Below are 19,822 nucleotides of genomic sequence, written 5' to 3'. Positions count from 1 at the left end.
GCCGGCAGCAATCGGTGCCGCCGGTCCCGTGGATCGACATCCCCGCTGCCTAGTGGCCCCTAGTTTGCCCCCCAGGACCCCCAGTTTGTAACATTGGGGTTTATTTAGGCCCCTTTCACACTTTTGCAACTTTTCCTGCGACTTGGGACTGCAAAGTCGCTTGAAAAGTTATACCCCATGATTTCCAATGCATACTGTTCATATCCGTGCGACTTTAAGTCGCAGCGACTTCAAAGTAGTCCCTGGACTTCTTTAGTCCGACTTTGTTGCGACTTGAAGCAATGCCTGTGTAATCTTAAAGTCCATGAACCTCAAGTCGCATCAAAGTCGGACTAAAGAAGTGCAGGGACAACTTTGAAGTCGCTGCAACTTAAAGTCGCACGGATATGAACGGTACGCATTGGAAATTATGGGATGTAGCTTTTCAAGCGACTTTGCAGTCCCAAGTCGCAGGACAGGTCGCACAAGTGTGAAAGAGGCCTAAGTAAACCCCGATGTTACAAACTATTGTCTTCCAGAGAGATGGATCTGCTTCTGCAAGGCAATCTGTGCCCTGATATCACTATTAGGCTCCGTTTCCACTGCCGCAGCTACGAAGTCGTGCTACTTCTAGCGCGACTTCGTAGCGAAAGTAAACTGCGGCTTACAGTGCACTGAAGCCGGCTCAAATGTAGTGCTCAAACTAATTTTGAAGTCGCCGCAACTGAAATCGCGGCAGTAGAAACGGGCCGAATTGAAAACAATGGCTTTTGACTTGCTGTGCGACTTGACATGTGTCAAGTCGCACAGCAAGTCGCACTAGTGCAAACCGGCACTTAGCCCTCATTCACATTGACAGCGACTTTGAAATTGTGCAACTTAACCGAAAATCGCACGATTTCAAAGCCACATGTCAGTGCGACTTGGAAGACATCTGTGTGGCTTCATGCCCAGATGTCCATTCAAGTAACACCCAAAATCGCTAAAAGTAGTGCAGGAACTACTTTTTCAAATCGTTGCGGCACCGCAGAGTCGGCGTCGCACCCATTTGAACAGTGCGATTGCTGGCAATAGGGTGCGACTTGTCATGCGGTTTGACCTGTCATATTGCAAGACAAGTTGCTCCAATGTGAACGAGGACTTAAAGTATAACTAAAGGCAAAACTTTTTTTTTAGTTTGCATAGAGTGGGGAGGGATTAGAACCCCTGTCAGTTTTTATCGCTGTCTGTGTCCCCATTAGGGAGATTCAGCCTCTCTATTTGTCCTGTTTACCGTTATCATTGAAAGTAAAAGGAAATCTCACATTTTGGGTTGTCCCCAGAAAAGTAATAGAGAGGAAATCTTCCGATGGGGACACTAAATCTGATGACCTGGGGGGTCCCCAAGGAGTTCCCTTAACCACTTCTGGACCGGAAGGTTTTCCCCCCTTATTGACCAGGCCATCTTTTGTGATTTGGCATTGCATTACCTTAAATGACAATTGCGCGGTCGCGCGACACTGTACCCAAATAAAATTGATGTCGTTTTCTTTCCCCTCAAGTAGAGCTTTCTTTTGGTGGTAAATGATCACCTGTGTGATTTTTTTTTTTTAACCGATTGCCGACCGCCGCACGACAATTTACTGCGGCAGTCAGCCCCTCACAGGCAAAGCGAAGTAGTACTACGTCGCTAGCCTGTGAGGGTCTCGGGAGAGAGCGCGCGCCGCCGGAGGCGCGCTCCCGCGCGGTCACGGACCCCCCCTGCGCGTGTGACCGGCGGACCCGATCATCCGCCGGTCACTCACGATCATCGGTGGAGAGGGAGAAAGGCAGGCGGCTAATGTAAACAAGCGGCCTGTCATTCTCCCCTGTGTAGGAATAGTGATCACACGGTTCTACTATGTAGGACCGTTGATCTCTGTTCTTACACCTCAAGCCACAGCCAATCACAGTTAGAATCACACCCCTAGGGACACACATAACCCCTCCCTCTCAAAAAAAGTTAAGCCCCTCACTGCCAGTGTAATTTTACAGTAACAGTGCATATGTATAGCACTGATTACTGCAGTAATGTCACTGGTAACCCCAAAAGTGTCAAAAATGTCAGTCAGGGGTCAGGGTCCGATCTGTCCGCCGCAATGTCGCAGTACCGCAAAAACAAATCGTAGATCGCCGCCATTACGTGTTAAAAAAAAACAAAAAAAATGACAATCTTTCCCTTTGTTAGTAAACGCGATAACATTTGCGCAAACCAATCAAAATACGCTTTTTGCAATTTTTTTTTTTTACTAAACATATGTAGCATAAAACAAATTGGCCGAAAATGTTAAAAAATTTGGATTTTTACATTTTTTTTGGTGGGAATTTCATATAAAAAAATGTGAAAAATATTGTTATTTTTGCAAAATTTACGTTCTTTTTTTGTTTATAGCGCATGATCAAAAAATCGCACAGGTGATCAAATACCACCAAAAGAAAGCTCTGTTTGTGGGAAAAAAAGGAAGTCAAATTCGTTTAGGTACAGCGTCGCACGACCGCGCAATTCTCCGTTAAAGTCACGCAGTGCTGAATTGCAAAATAGGTCCTGGTCAGGAAGGGGGTAAAATCTTTCGGGGCTTAAGTGGTTAATGCTATAAACAAAAAAGTGCGTCAAATTTGAAAAAAATATACATATATATTTTTCACTTTCTGCTTTATGACATTCCCAATAAAAAAATATGTAATTTTAGGCCAATTTGTTTTCTGCTACATATTTTTGGTAAAAAAAATTCCAATAAGCTTATTTTGATTGGTTTGCGCAAAAGTTATCGCGTCTACTAACTACGGGAAAGATTTATGTCATTTTATTACATTTTTTTTTTTTTTTTACTAGTAATGGCAACGATCTGCGATTTTTTGTGGGACTGCGACATTGCGGCGGACAGATCAGACCCCTAACTGACATTTTTGACACTTTTGGGGGTACCAGTGACATTACTACAGTAATCAGTGCTAAAAATATGCACTGTTACTGTAATAATGACACTGGCAGGGAAGGGGTCAAATTCAGGGGCAATTAAAGGGATAAATGTATTGCTGGCCATACACTAGCCGAAAGATTGTTCGAAAATCTGTCATTTGGTCCGATCGTTCGTTTTTTGTATAGTTAATGGGCACAAATAAAAAATATTTTTTAACTTTTCAGAGCCAAAAAATCGAAGGAACAGTTTTGAAAATCCCCCGAACGATAAAGGAACGATAAATTGAAAGGTTAATGTGTATCTCGGCCGACCTGTTTGCACTCAGCATGTGACAAACTGAGAGAAAAACGGATTCATTTATGTCCATTGAACGATTTATCGTTCGAAATTCGGTCATTACATAATGGCACGATCGTCTGCTCTCACGGCCAATTTTCCATTCTTCGAAAATGAGTTTGCCTGATATTACGGCTAGTCTATGGCCAACTTAAGCCTAGATGGTGTTTTCTAACTGTGAGGGCGATGGGCTTATGGAATCAACACAGAGACCCGTGGTCCTAAATAGGAGGATCACAGGAGCCCTGTGTTGATTGCTGACAGAATAACGGTCTGCTGTCTTTATACCAGCAGACCACCGTTCTGTCTTCCCGGGAAGTGATCGCGGCTGCTCGGTGGCAATCGCGGCCGCTGGCCCTGCAGATCAGCTTTCCCTCTCTCAAAACGGTGCGCCCCTACGATTACTTCTGGAGGAGTGACGTATTAGTACAGCAATTCGCGCAATCGAGCCACCTGCAGCGGGTGGTTGGCAAGAGGTTAATTTGCAGGGATTTCCTCTCACTTCCTGGTTTGGCTATGGCACAGGAAGTGAAGCGAAATCTCCCCAATGGGACACAGATGGAGAAAATAAATATGACAGAAGTTATAACTCTTCATTACTCTATCCAAAATGGAAAAACAAAAAGTTTTGCCTGTAGTTCTACTTTAATAACAGGTTTTATTTTCAGAATGTAATTTAGAAAACAGACCTCATAATCAATGTGCTTTTACTATTTTTTTTTTGCAATGAAGCCTGCAGAGCATTACGCCTATGATCAGGTGCAGTACACAGGCTCTTGCAACATTTTCCCCAGGTCTCTGGTATGGACTTGGTGGAGGAAGCGCGGCTTGACCTAAAGAGTTTGCAGAGGACGGAGGGATCACCATTGTGCTTTGCAAAGCCCCTCCGCTGCAGTGGCAGATGGGACACGTAGTCATTCATACAAAGCGTTCCTGGACCTGAAGGACATGGCAGTGGGGGTGGATTTTTTTAAATGTAAAAAAAGCTGCAGATGGAAGCACTACGCGATTCAGGTAAAGGACTGGGAGGGAGAGGGGCAGGGGCAGTTTGGTATGGGTATCGCGGGTTCTATGTGCAATAAGGGCCAGAGGGGTGACCAGGATATTTGGAGTTAGTTTACCTTTTCATTTTTTCTGACCCTTTAATTATGGTCTAAAATGGGGGTCAGCAACCTGTAGATCGCGGACAGGTGCCTGGTAGATCGCGGTCTGGGCTTGCGTCAAACAGAGTGCAACTACTTGTAGAGCTGGATCTGTAGTAGGGAGCGAGAGCCGCATAAGCCGATGCCTCCTCTGTAGTGCCGGTGTTCTCTCAGATCTCCATACCCCATCAGAAATCCATACCTCCGTCATTTCCAGTGTGGATCAGCTGTGGCTTCGTCATGCATCAGCTGTAGCCGCGTCACAAGTCCTACTGCGCATGCGCGGAATAGGTAGGGAATTTAGACAACATCGCAACGGTGTCGGGCACACGTCCTGGTGCGCATGCGCAGCAACGGGTCGGCCAGCGGGCAGGGAGATCTCGTATAACAAACAGCCATCTGATCTCCATGCCCCACACTGCACCGACCCGACAATGGGACACAGCCATAAATATATATATATATATATACACATCCCCTTCCCCCACGTGCACACCCACTGTTATATTTATATATACATTTCCTACCCCCACACGCACTCCCACAGTCCATTTATGGCTGTGTCCCATTGTCGGGTTGGTGCAGTGTGGGGCATGGAGATCAGATGGCTGTTTCTTATACAAGAGATCCCTGCCTGCTGCCCGACCCGATGCCGCGCATGCGCACTAGGACGTGTGCCCCGACACCGTTGCAATGTTGTCAAAGTTCCCTACCTATTCCGCGCATGCGCAGTAGGACTTGTGACGTGGCTACAGCTGATGCATGACGAATCCACAGCTGATCCACACCGGAAATGACGATTCTAGGACAATATCCCCCCGGACAACATCCCCCCGGACAACATCCCCCCGGACAACATCCCCCCGGACAACATCCCCCCGGACAATATCCCCCCGGACAATATCCCCCCCAGACAATATCCCCCCTGGACAACATCTCCCCGGACAATATCCCCCCGGACAACATCCTCCCTGGACAATATCCCCCTGGACAACATCCTCCCTGGACAACATCCTCCCTGGACAACATCCCCCCGGACAACATCCTCCCTGGACAACATCCTCCCTGGACAACATCCCCCCAGACAACATCCCCCCCCGGACAACATCCCCCCCCGGACAACATCCTCCCTGGACAATATCCCCCCGGACAACATCCCCCCCGGACAACATCCCCCCCAGACAATATCCCCCCCCGGACAACATCTCCCCTGGACAACATCCCCCCGGACAATATACTCCCTGGACAATATCCCCCCGGACAATATCCCCCCCGGACAATATCCCCCCTGGACAATATCCCCCCTGGACAACATCCCCCCGGACAATATCCCCCTAGACAACATCCCCCCGGACAATATCCCCCCGGACAATATCCCACTTGGACAACATCCCCCCGGACAATATCCTCCCTGGACAACATCCCCCTGGACAAAATCATCCCTGGACAACATCCCCCCTCTAACCCTAACCCTATGTCCGGGGGGATGTTTTCCGGGGGGATATTGTCCCGGGGGATATTTCCCGGGGGATGTTGTCCCGGGGGGATATTATCCGGGGGAATGTTTTCCGGGGGGGATATTGTCCTGATACTGGAAAGGACGAGGGTATGAATTTCTGATGGGGTAGGGTATTCTGTCAGAACACCGGCTCCTTTCCCGTGCGGAGTGATACCAACTGCACTCCGCCTCTTATCCCGGCCAGCGGTCTGCAGAGTGGTGCCAGCAGCAGGAAAGAAGAGATCTTCGGGTCAGTGTGAAGCAATACACCGGGCATAATAGTATAGGGCTGCTTTCACACTGATGTGCTGCGGCTTACCCACACCGCGGGTGCAGTGCAGTGTACCTGCAGGTTTGCTGTGCTAAGCTATAGACTTTTATTATATCCTGCGGGTTTGCTGCACTTTTTGAATGCAGGCGTTTTTGTACACTTTATAAAAGTTTACTACACCTGCAGGATATAATAGAAGTCGAAGAAGAACTTCGCTGCACCCGGAATGCAGGGAAACCGCAGCACATCATTGTGAAAGAAGCCTTATAGGGGGCTCACAACAGTAAGGGTTAATTTACATTTGCAGTTTGGGGGGGGGGGGGGTGGTAAAACCTCAAAGGTAAGATATGTTTTTATCGCCCCCCAACCCAACTGCACCCGCTTTAGCTGCAGTGGCCAGGGTGTACACATGTTGCAGTCACAGCAGGAGTTACCGTATCTCACAAAAGTAAGTACACCCATCACTTATTTGTAAATATTTTATTATATCTTTTCATGTTTAAAAACAGAAAACACTGCGCATAAGGAGAAGAAGCTGACACCTGAAACAACAGTACAGGTTTCATATCTTTTCATGTGACAACACTGAAGAAATGACACTTTGCTACAATGTAAAGTAGTGAGCGTACAGCTTGTATAACAGTGTAAATTTGCTGTCCCCTCAAAATAACTCAACACACAGCCATTAATGTCTAAACCGCTGGCAACAAAAGTGAGTACACCCCTAAGGGGAAATTTCCAAATTGGGCCCAAAGTGTCAATATTTTGTGCGGCCACCATTATTTTCCAGCACTGCCTTAACCTTCTTGGGCATGGAGGTCACCAGAGCTTCACAGGTTGCCACTGGAGTCCTCTTCCACTCCTCCATGATGACATCACGGAGCTGGGGGATGTTAGAGACCTTGTACTCCTCCACCTTCTTTTTGAGGATGCCCCACAGATGTTCAATAGGGTTTATGTCTGGAGACATGCTTGGCCAGTCCAACAACCTTCTTTAGCAAGGCAGTGGTCGTCTTGGAGGTGTGTTTGGGGTCGTTAACATGTTGGAATACTGACCTGCGGTCCAGTCTCCAAAGGGAGGGGATCATGCTCTGCTTCAGTATGTCACAGTACATGTTGGCATTCATGGTTCCCTCAATGAACTGTAACTCCCCAGTGCCGGCAGCACTCATACAGCCCCAGACCATGACACTCCCACCACCATGCTTGACTGTAGGCAAGACACACTTGTCTTTGTACTCCTCACCTGGTTACTACCACACACGCTTGACACCATCTGAATCAAATACGTTTATCTTGGTCTCATCAGACCACAGGACATGGTTCCAGTAATCCATGTCCTTAGTCTGCTTGTCTTCAGCAAACTGTTTGCGGGCTTTCTTGTGCATCATCTTTAGAAGAGGCTTCCTTCTGGGATGACAGCCATGCAGACCAATTTGATGCAGTGTGCGGCGTATGGTCTGAGCACTGACAGGCTGACCCCCCCCCCCACCCCTTCAACCTCTGCAGCAATGCTGGCAGCACTCTCACGTCTATTTCCCATAGACAACCTCTGGATATGACGCTGAGCACGTGCACTCAACTCCTTTGGTCGACCCTGGCGAGGCCTGTTCTGAGTGGAACCTGTTCTGTTAAACCACTGTATGGTCTTGGCCACCGTGCTGCAGCTCAGTTTCAGGGTCTTAGCAATCTTCTTATAGCCTAGGCCATCTTTATGTAGAGCAACAATTCTTATTTTCAGATCCCCAGAGAGTTCTTTGCCATGAGGTGCCATGTTGAACTTCCAGTGACCAGTATGAGAGAGTGAGAGCGATAACACCAAATTTAACACACCTGCTCCCCATTCACACCTGAAACCTTGTCACACCAACGAGTAACATGACACCGGGAGGGAAAATACCTTATTGGGCCCAATTTGGACATTTTCACTTAGGGGTGTACTCACTTTTGTTGCCAGCGGTTTAGACATTAATGGCTGTGTGTTGAGCTATTGTGAGGAAACAGCAAATTTACACTGTTATACAAGCTGTACACTCACTTCTTTACATTGTATACATTGTAGCAACGTGTCATTTCTTCAGTGTTGTCACATGAAAAGATATAATAAAATATTTACAAAAATGTGAGGGGTGTACTCACTTCTGTGAGATACTATATATATATATATATATATATATATATATATATATACACAGACATAAATACATGATAGAGACCTTAGATTTGAACCCTTTCACTGCCAGGGCTGTTTTTGCATTTTTATTTTTTATTTTTTTTTTTGCACACGTGCTTAAAAAATCAGTTTAATCGCTTCTCTGCCTTTTGGCTAAGATCAAGTGTAGTATCTGTTCTTATCAGTTTAATATCTGATACATCCCCTATCTGGGGACCATATATTAAATGGATTTTTAGAACAGGGAGATGGAAGAAGAGCTTGCTCTGTCCACTCCACATATCGACCTGGTATTGCAGTACCTCCAGAACCGGTGCACAAAAAAAAAAAATAAAATCAGTTTAGGCCTGAAGATTAGATAAACTTTCCCTCAATAAGTTCTATATTTTCTGAAAGCAGACACCCTAGAGCAGGGGTGGGGAACCTACGTTTCGGGGGCCGTATGCGGCCCCCGAAGTCATCTGGTCCGGCCCCCCATGCAGCTGAGTCTGTGTCTCTCAGCTGATCTGTCAGAATGGAGCCTATATAGTTCCTATATAGTTCCTGCTCCGTTATTACAGTCTGAGTGAGTCACAGGCGGAGTGATATCAAATGCACTCCGCCTGTGACCAATACAGGAAACATCACCTCTTCCTCCAGCATGGCGCTGCTACACTTCTCCTAGCCAGCAGTACCAGCCAGAGCCAGCAGTACCAGCCAGAGCCAGCAGTACACACAGCAGTACCAGCCAGAACCAGCAGTACACACAGCAGTACCAGCCAGAACCAGCAGTACACACAGCAGAACCAGCAGTACAAGCCAGAGTCAGCAGTACCTACAACAGTACCAGCCAGCAGTACCCACAGCAGTACCAGCCTGAGCCAGCAGTACCCACAGCAGTACCAGCCAGCAGTACCCACAGCACAGTACCAGCCATCAGTACCAGCCTGAGCTAGCAGTACCCACAGCAGTACCAGCCAGCCGTACCTACAGCACAGTACCAGCCTGAGTCAGCAGTACCCACAGCAGTACCAGCCAGCAGTACCCCCAGCAGTATCAGCCTGAGCCAGCAGTACCATCCAGCAGTACTCGCAGGCGCAGCACAGTACAAGCCAGCAGTACCAGCCTGAGCCAGCAGTACCCACCAGCAGTACCTGCCAGCAGTTCTTTTCAAAACTTACCACCACAAAAAAGTCGACTGCGCTCCAGACTGACCGACGCAAACCTGGGAAACCTGTTGCGAGTAGCAACATCATCAATACCGGCTAACCTCACACACCTCACCAAAGAGAAGCAGTTGCAGCCATCACATTAGGGGTGAGTTAATTAGATGTTTGACCAAATATAACAGGCTAATTTTTAAGGTGATAATTTTGTACTGCCCCCGAATGGTTTTATAAATACCCAAATGGCCCTTGGCAGAAAAAAGGTTCCCCACCCCTGCCCTAGAGAATAAGATAGTGGTAGTTCCAATTTTTAATGTCACACCATATTAACGCAAAGGTCAAGAAAACGCAAAATTTTTAACGCAAAACCGATTTTTTGGTAAAGACGAGGTTGCACCGAATAGATACCCAACATGTAACCCTTAAATTTGTGTGCGCCCGTGAAATGGTGACAAATTTCAGTTCCCTATTATTTCCATAGGCGAGCCTTTAAAAGTCCCCTATAGGTCATCAGTTTAGAGTTACAGAGGAGGTCTGATGCTAGAAATATTGCTCTCACTCTGGTATGCGCAGCGATATGTAATGTGTATCGCAATCAGCGTCTTCATGCCTAGGCAGGCACCCTCTGTGCATTTATGTTTGTATGTGCGTATAGGTGGGGGGCCTTAAAACATTTTTTTGGGGGTGGGGGGGGGGGGAGATTTTATGTGCTTGGGTCTAACTTTAATTTGTTACAATTTAAACTTTCTTTTTTTTTACAACTTTTTTTTTTTTTCTTTACATAGGGGACAAAAAGTGTTTTTTTGCTGACAGGCTCTCTTTATTGGGACATCCAGGGTCTAAAAGACTCCTGATGTCTCCCCTGTACTCCACAGAAAGTAATGCAATCAATGCAGATGTCATTGCATTACCTTGTTTCCCAGGTATGCTGGCTGGGGACAGCAAGAGACGGACCCGAAAGTGACATCAAACACGTCACTTTCCGGGTCAGCATCAAGGAGGGGTGAAGAGCGAACATGAGTCCGCTCTGCTCCCTCCATTTTACCCTGTTGCACACGCTAATGTCGGTCCTGGTCCCACAGATGGGCAGGCGGAGCACAGGATAAATGGCGGGGGCGTGCAGGGGGGTCACCGTTACCGGGGGGGGTGTAGATGCAAAAAAATAAAAAATATATAGTAAATACAGAAAAAACAATATAGCGTATACAATTGCGACACAAATCATATTGTAATTGAATGTTATTAAAAATTACCTTTCCTTTTCAATCTGCAGCTGTTGTAATTTTCTGAAAATGGAATGCAATATGGCCGCCTGGAGCTGTTCTGTACACAGAATGTATACTGACCACACCCCAGAAACTTCATTTCCTGCTTGTGTGATTGGCTCACCAATTTTCCCAGAAGTCTGCACTAAGATACAAGTCGGATTTCTGGCATCCCCTGCAACAAAAATGTAATTTTTGGTGCAATACTCCCAATAGGAACACGTCTAAAGGGATGCAGGCCCAACAGATTTCCTCAATAGTGCCCTGCAGCTGCCACAGCTGATAGATAATTATGAAACCACTCCCATTAGACCCACTCAGCACAGAGGAACAAACAATGATTTCTTCAGAATAACAAAAGGTAGGAATCTGCAACAAAGGTTGTTAAAATCCCTGCAATGTACAGAGATCACCCAGAGGGGAATGGATTTTTGCTCAACAAAAGTGGAGTTACACTTTAAGGCTCTGTTTACACCTGAGCGACCCGGATCACGGGCGGAATTGCTGCGATTCTGCCCCCCAATTCCAGAATCGCGGCAAAACGCAGAACGCGTTTGTGATGCCTTTATTTGTTAATGGCACCCGAAATGCGGGGCGATTTTTGCCATGATTGTCGAGCAACAAATCGCGGTACAATCATGGCAAAAATCGAGGCTGAAAACGCTCCTGGCTCACTGCCAAGATTTGGTACATGATCTTCTTTTTGAGAGTTTTTGAAGCGGAGAGAGGCCCATTCAAATGAATGGTGCCGTTCCAAAAACACTCAAGTAAAAATACATTTTTTTTTTTTTTTTTTAAAGCGAGCGGCTGCTGCTGTCGCTGCAGATCACCCAGGTGTGAATGGAGCCTTAGGCCCCTTTCACACAGGCGGACCGTTCAGATCCGCCTGTTCGTTTTTTTGGCGGATCTGAACGGTCCCCCCATGCATCCCTATGGGGCATCGGATGTCAGCGGAGACATGTCCGCTGACATCCGACCCGATCCGTCAAATCTGGACGGATGGAAACCCTATTTTCCATCCATCCAGCGGATCGGATGAGAACGGACCGACGGTCCGTTCCCATCCGATTTCCCCTATAGAGATGCATAGGGAACTGACAGCTGTGTCTTCGCACACAGCGCAGAGACACAGCTGTCATCATTCTGCTCAGCGGGGGATCGGCGGAGTCCGTTTGACGGACACAGTGTGTGAAAGAGCCCTCAAAGTGGTAGTATCCTGCTTTTTGACACTTTTATCTACAGGTAAGACTATAATAAGGCTTACCTGTAGGTACAATTAATATCTTCTAAACCGGCACGGTTTAGGAGATATTTGCAGTGCATGCAGCCGCTCACGCGAGCGGCATATGTGCTCTGAAGGTCCGGGGGGACCTCCACTCTTCCTTGCCGGGAGCTTGCCGGAAAACGCGCGGGAGTGACGTCATCGCGGCTCCGGCCAATCACAGCGCCGGAGCCGCCGAACCTGGAAGAGACGCCGAGGGATCATGGCGGCGCCCGCAGCAATGTCCGGGGGTCCGTGTTGGGGCTTCGTTCTAAGGTAAGTAATACATAATGAGCTAGTATGCGATGCATACTAGCTCATTATGCCTTTGTCTTGCAGGTTTTTTTTTTTGTTTTCGGGGTGTACAACCGCTTTAAGCTGGATACACACTATACAATTTTCTTTAGATTTTTCCCTTTAGATTTACCAAAAACATATAATATGAGGTCAAATCCAAACACTTTTAATTAATATGCAGTCAGGCAGGCCCTTGCACTACACAGTTAAAGGTAAATCTAAAGGAAATCAAACAACAAAAGTTGTATAGTGTGTATCCAGCTTTAGGCTTTAGAACCACTTTCAGCTCCTTGAGGACAGAGACAAATGTGAATGTACAATGCAATATGTAAATTGTCGGCAAGACTGGCTCTGAAGAAGAGGGGTCGCCCCTCGAAAAGCGTCAGCCATTTGGAAGGTCCTCCGGTGTGCTGAACACTGTCCTGATGACCCGGTTGCTTTGGGTCCATTGTGGATCGATATACTTTCAACAATTTTTGTGTTTGTGAGTATATTTCTTCCTCTTTCATTTTATTAAACTCCATTTGGGTAATGCAGAAGGTCGGTGCGCCCTCTTTTTGTTCTTTATACAGTGTTCCTATTGGATTTCCCCTGACCCCAGGAGGAAACCCAATCTGGGCAGATACCCACCGCCACATTTCTGTTGAGCACAGGAGAATTTGTTTGTTCAAAAATCATGTCACCTGTGTGTAGACTATGGAAAAAGATAATTGAAAAAACAAAAAAAATACAACAATGGGGGCCCTCCAGGCATGGAGGAGGGTTGATTGGCGTATGGGGGCGGCTGAGTCCGGCGTTGGGTTCTAACAGCTTTTTCCCCGGACCGGTCCCTGTTCTTTAAATATCCTCGTCTCCCCGCAGGCCTCCCCCCCCCCCCCCCAGCTTGTTTTTTCAGGGTATGTTATTTCTGAAAAATAAAACACTCCCATCAGCTTCGTCTTCTGGACATAAAATAATATTAAAAGGTTGGAGATATTAATAGCCCCGTCGGGTTGGCGTGTCTGGGTAAACGCTGTCAGCCTCGCAGGCTGTAATTGCAAGCGTATTTAATTTCTCCAAGCGAACGCACTCATAAAAAAACATGAATAGTGGCGGTTGTATTAAGTAGCTGCCTGTCTATGGACGGTCACGTTCCCTTTCAAGGCCTTGGCCAGAACAAGGCTGTTTTGCCAGCTTAGTGGTAACGAGCAAGGCAAGGCAAATATACCCAATATCTGGCTGGCTAGTAATACACTGAGACAGCACTTTTTCTTTTCTTCTCCACAAGCTATTTTAGAGCCAGGTGTCTGCGAGGATTGAGAAATCCGGACCGCTAATTAGCATTTTGTCCTTGTAGGTTGGGCGCATTCCATACCTTTTGGTCGATGGTACTAGTTACACTGTTTTGATATGCAGAGACGGGAACATAACGAGTGGAACCAGGACCCCGGAATGCCTGACGTAGTGATGTCATCATGTTGTATTCCCTGATATTCCACCTTTTTGCCTATATCTAAGCTGTCCTAAAACATCGGGAGGCTTCTTATGTAATGACACCTCCTCTTATTCACCCAGCATTTTTTTGCAGGTCCAAAACTGTTAAAGTATATGTAGGCACAATCACTAGGGCACTAAGGATGAGCCAAGGTTCAGGACGAACTTGCGGGAAGCTGTCCCCTTATAGCAGGCTGGCCCAATGGCCAAGGAATTCCCCAACCACAGCCGCATATAACAAAGGAGATGCTAAAGACATCATTGACCTAATATGGCCACATGGCCATATTTAGTCAATAACACTGTCCAAATGTGGCTAGGTTGCCATATTAGGTCAATGATGTAACCAGCATCCTTGCTACGCAGTCTCGCATATCAAAGGGAAAGGGAATGCTGGTGACATTATTGACCTAATATGTCCACACAGCAAATTTGGTCAATTATATTGTCTAAATATGGGCATGTAGCCATATTTGGTCAACGATGTTACCAGCATCCCAGCCCCGCAGTCTCATGTAACAAAGGGATGGGGATACTGGTGACATCATTGACCTAATATGGCCACATGGCAATACCTGGAGAATGTCATGGACCAAATTTGACCATGTGGCCATTTTAGGTCAATGATGCTTTTCACCAGCATCCCCTTCTTTGTTACATGCTGCTGCAGAGTGGGGGATTCCCTGGCTGTTGGGCTGGTGGCTTGCCATTTTTGATCTGCTACTGGTAAGACCAGCTCTGAGGAAGGGGGCTTGTCTTCCGAAACACTTTAGCGGTCCCGATTTCAAGGACATGTTCTTGTTCATCTATGGTGGATTCTTGTAACACGCTTTTATTATCTTCATGTCTGTGAGTATGCATTTGGCATTTTATTAAAATTACTAACAGTGACCACGGGTAATGCACTAGGTGTTTGCGCCTCCTTTCTCTCTTTTTCCTATGTACCCATGTTGGCTTGCTATCTTGACCTGCTTCCCGCAGGTTTGTCCCTAATTCCCCAGCTGACCTGGGAATTCCCTGCCCTGCAGCTGCAGGTAACAAAGGAGGAAAAGATGGTGACATCAATGTCCATGACATTGTCCAAATATGGCCATGTGGCCATATTAGGTCAATGATGTCACCAGTGCCTCCTTCTTTGTTATTTTCGGCTGCGGGGTGGGGAATTGGCCATTGGACTGGTGGCCTGCTTCCTGTAGGTTCGACCCTAATTCCCCGGCCACAGTTGGTTGGGCCGGTAGCCTATCACAAGACTGCTTTTTGCAGTTTCAGCCTGATTTCCTCAGCACAGATCGTTGAGCCGGCGACTTGCTGTCATGTGACATTACTAACAAGCACTAAAATTTCCCGCCAAGCAGCCCACAGGTGAAAGGCTTTTCTACACAGCTGTGGTTGCCTTCTAAAGAAAACCATCTGGAAGACTTTGTACACCTTTTATTTTTATGCACCTGGAATGTTTTTCGTTGGTTTGAACTAAATGTTCAAGTGGGCTTTTACCACTAAGTGACTGAGCACATACCTATCAGCTACTGTAACCCTCTATTTGTCTGGCTGAATGTCTATTCCAGGTCGAAGTCTCACAAAGTAGCTCTGAAACCTAGACCTTAAAAAAAGTCAACAATGGCATCAACCATAGATACCATTTTTTCTTTTCATACATGGGCATCTTGCGATGACTCCTTTGTAATCGGGGAAGCCTTCCTTACACAGAAATATTTGTAGAGGCTTCTAATGAAAATCTAGTGTGATGATGTCATTGCTCATCGCCGGTATTGACATAATTTTCCAACTGAGCTTAGGCTTTAAAAGGTTCCTTTCTGTGTCTAGTCCCCTTTTCTTGCATCATTAGCTGAATAAACATTCATTAATGTCCAACAAAATGCTTCACAAAGCCTAATTCATCCATATGTCTGTTCTACATCCACCCACAAACCCCAGACTTCCTTGAGCTATGGTAGAATTTTCCGGCAGAGATAGAAGGTTATGGGGCACAGGCAGACCAGCTTGCAGAATATATCCGGCGTGGCAGTTGGTGAGGCTGTTTTGCAATCTTCACCAGTTTCCGGGAACCAGCGTGCAGTGGCTGTTAGATGGTGCACCAAGTTAACATTACATTAATACATTGCAGTCTTTTTTTTTCCACCTTGTACATTACCTGTACTGTCAATATTTCAGTTCACTTGTCAGTGTTTTCCCATTCCTACATGAAATAACCAATGAAATGATCACATTTTTATAGTCTTGTTTTTTTTCTAAGAGTTCCTATATAACAGATCTGACATTATGGATAGTGGTATAGCAACCTTTTTCGACCAAGCTTCCGTGAAACCCTAGGGTTCCTCCAGAGTTTTCTAGGTGTTTCTGAAGCAATGAGCAATTGTTGCTCATTGTTGCTGCTCCTTGGATAAGCTACCTTGGAAACCAAAGATCTTTTCAGCTATTTGTAAGAGGCCCAATGACCACCAATATAAAGAGAATTCTTCCCACTGACCAACAGTGTACCAGAGCTGTTTGGTGACCATCAATGTAAGACAGAGATCTCAAACTACGGCCCTCCAGCTGTTGCAAAACTACCTGTCCCATGAGTCATTGTAAAACTCTGACATTCACAGATATGACTAGGCATGATGGGAATTGTAGTTCCTGAACAACTGGAGGACCACAGTTTGAAGACCCCTGAGGTAAGGGGTCATTTTACCACTGAACACCAATGTAAGGAGCATTCTTCCCATTAACTACAAGTGTAAGGGGACACCTATCCAATGACCATCAATGTAAGGGGTAATTTTTCCACTGACCACCAATGTAAGGAGCATTCTTCCCATTGACCACCAGTGTAATGGGACATCTATCCAATGACGATCAATGTATGGGGTCAATTTTCTACTGACCATCAATGTAAGGAGCATTCTTCCCACTGACCACCAACACAATGAGCATTTTCCCCACTGACCACCAATGTAAGGAGTATTCTTCTCATTGACCACCAATGTAAGGGGACACCTATCCAATGACCATCAATTTAAGGGGTAATTTTTCCACTGACCACCAATGTAAGGAGCATTCTTCCCATTGACCACCAGTGTAATGGGACATCTATCCAATGACGATCAATGTATGGGTCAATTTTCTACTGACCATCAATGTAAGGAGCATTCTTCCCACTGACCACCAACACAATGAGCATTTTCCCCACTGACCACCAATGTAAGGAGCATTCTTCTCATTGACCACCAATGTAAGGGGACACCTATCCAATGACCATCAATGTAAGGGGCAATTTTTCCACTGAGCAACAATGTTTGGGAGCACTACTGTTTTTGCTACCTGGCTATAATTATTATTATTATTATTTATTACTACAAAAATATTTTGGGATAGAACATCCCTAAGGCTGCATTCACATGTCAGCATATTGATCGCGGGCAGAATCGCCGCGATTCCGCCCGCGATCCGGAAATCACTGCAAATCGCAGGACGCATGTGCGTTGCCCGTGATTTGCAATAGCACCCCAAACGCTGTGCGATGTTGCCGCGATTTCTGCCTGCCGAATCGCGGTAACATCGCGCAAAAAAAATCACGGGACGCATTACGCCCAAAAAAGTACAAGAGCTTCTTTGGAGCGTAATGTGTCCCGCGATTTTTTTTTGCGCGATGTTACCGTGATTCGGCAGGAGGAAATCGTGGCAACATCGCACAGCGTTTGGGGTGCTATTGCAAATCAAGGGCAACGTACATGCGTCCCGCGATTTGCAATGATTTCCGGATCGCGGGCGGAATCGCGGCGATTCTGCCCGCGATCTATACGCTGACATGTGAATGCAGCCTAACTTCCAAAGACACGAAGTATACCAAAGCCTTTATTCTATTTTAATCATAGATCTGCAACCTAATGTTCACGCTAATGCCTTGTGCGCTGTATTTATATCTATTAGTAGGTGTTTCCTAAGACCTGAATGGTATTTCAGGAGTTCTTCCATATTAAAATGGCTGGAAAAGCCGTTTTATAGCATTAAAGTGGACCCAAAACCAAAATCTGACTATTGTAAAACTATATTGAGTAAGCAAAAAAAAAAACCACCCAAAATACTTGTGCCCTCTTTCTGGGGCCAAGAGGTCCAATGATTTCCCATTGCACCCATCCTAAGTTTATGTGAAAGGCGGATTTATTTATTGCACCTCTGTTGAACAGCCAAAGAATAGCTCTGCTTCTTGGCCACTGCTTTAGGCTGGATGCTTCTGGGAATTAAGGGACGTGTTGCCACAGGTAGTTCTTTGGATTCTCTATATATACTTTTACTGAATGTAGACCAGAGGGGGGCAGGTGAACCCAAAATCAGTTTCCGACTTTAGTTCCAATTTAATTTTCGGTCTTTTCTCTTTGTTTCTTCACAGACTGCTGATGAAAACTCGTGTTAATGCTATGCTATGGCCCATTGATAATATGTCTGGGTTTCGGCCTTTTAGCAAGAAAAGCAGTTATCCACAATTAATTATACTTTGTGTAGGAAATTTAAGTTACATTTCTGTTAATTCCTGAAATTATGAAATACGAAACGGTAGATTATTGCTTGTTTTTTTTTTTTTTTTCTTCTACAGGTGTCCTCTGCGATCAAATGAGTGGAAAAGAGATATCGGTGGCCATTGTTGGTGGAGGGATTTCAGGCTTGGTCTGTGCGGCTAGATTGTCACAGTTGGGAATCAATAACTCAGTGGTTTTTGACACTGGAAAACATGGCCCTGGGGGCAGATGTAGCAGCCGGTACATCAACATTAATGGAAAACTCCACATATTTGACCACGCTGTCCAGTTCTTCACTGTGAGTGACCAGAGATTTGCCAAAATCGTGTCCTTTTTGCACAACAAGAAGGCAGTAAAAATATGGCCTGGCAAAATTGTTCATCTCAAAATGGGGAAACAGCCAGAAGAAATTAAGAACATGCAGGTGTTTATTGGAACGAGGGGAATGCAGGCAGTTTCTGAATGTCTGTCAAGTCTTGTTCGCGTTGAGGCACACAAGTGGGTCAGCAGTGTCCACTGGGATCCACTTATTAAAAAGTGGCAGGTAGATGACAGATGGTTTGATTATCTGGTAGTGGCCCATAATGGAAAGTGTGCTTCAAAACTTATGGAAAACTCAGGGTCGCCACAAATCCACAACCTTCTCAAAGTTAAGTTTGGACCTGTTCTATCACCGCAGACTCGCGTCATGCAGCTTTGCTCCCTCTGGGTTTTGTTGTTTGCTTTAACACAAAAGGTTGATTTGAGCTATGATGGGGCATTTGTGGAACATCCAGACATTTCATGGATTGGAAATAACACATCTAAGTACTCTGAAAATCAGATGGAATGTTGGACTATCATTAGTACCAAGGCTTTTGGGGCCAACCATAAAGTTCCTCAAGAGTTTATACCACCTTCCAAAGAAAAAGAGGTCACTCATTTACTTCTGAACGCATTTGCAGAAGTGACTGGCGTTGATCGAAAGACGTTGACTCCCTGCTATACCAAAGTACAGCTGTGGGGTGCGGCTAACCCCCTAAATGTGCTACAGGGTGAGGGCTGTGTCTTTCAGGCGAGTAACAATGTAGGAATATGTGGAGACTGGCTAGTAAGTCCATGCATTGAAGGAGCAGCAGTCAGCGGTCTGTCCCTGGCTGAGGTCATTTGCCAACACGTCCAAGGTGAAAGAAGAGACGTTGGCTTGAAAAACCATCTACAGCCATCGGAAAATGAAGCTATTGGTGCCTTCCCTACAAGCAAAAAGTTATTCTTTAGCCCTTTGAAATAATGGTGCTGGTATGCTAAAATAATAAAAAATATTGTATATAATGAATATTTGATGCAGTCATTTTGTTAATTTGTTTTTACCCCGAATGAGGAAAATTGAGCCTTCATTTGGCTGATATTGCGGCCATGTGCGTTGTATTCAAATACAGACTACCGTATATACTCAAGTATAAGCCGAGTTTTTCAGCACATTTTTTTGTGCTGAAAACGTCCCCCTCGGCTTATACTTGAGTCAAAAAAAAAAAATGTCCCGG

General features: G+C 45.8%; 1 protein-coding gene across 1 annotated transcript in view; it reads left to right on the top strand.

Moving 5' to 3' along the window:
* LOC309561093 (renalase-like) overlaps positions 1–19,614 on the top strand; it is a 22,607-nt gene extending 2,993 nt beyond the window's left edge. Inside the window, exon 2 of the mRNA XM_082264836.1 lies at positions 18,377–19,614. Coding sequence (XP_082120962.1) covers positions 18,394–19,569 — 1,176 coding nt within the window. The 5' untranslated portion in view covers positions 18,377–18,393 and the 3' untranslated portion in view covers positions 19,570–19,614. The remainder of the gene's footprint in view (positions 1–18,376) is intronic.
* Positions 19,615–19,822: the final 208 nt, after the last annotated feature.

This window comes from Pelophylax lessonae, assembly GCF_965119305.1.
Source record: "Pelophylax lessonae genome assembly, chromosome: 8".
NCBI classification, from domain to species: Eukaryota; Metazoa; Chordata; class Amphibia; order Anura; family Ranidae; genus Pelophylax; species Pelophylax lessonae.
Note: the sequence above shows the minus strand (reverse complement) of the source record. Positions and strands in the feature narration are given on the sequence as shown.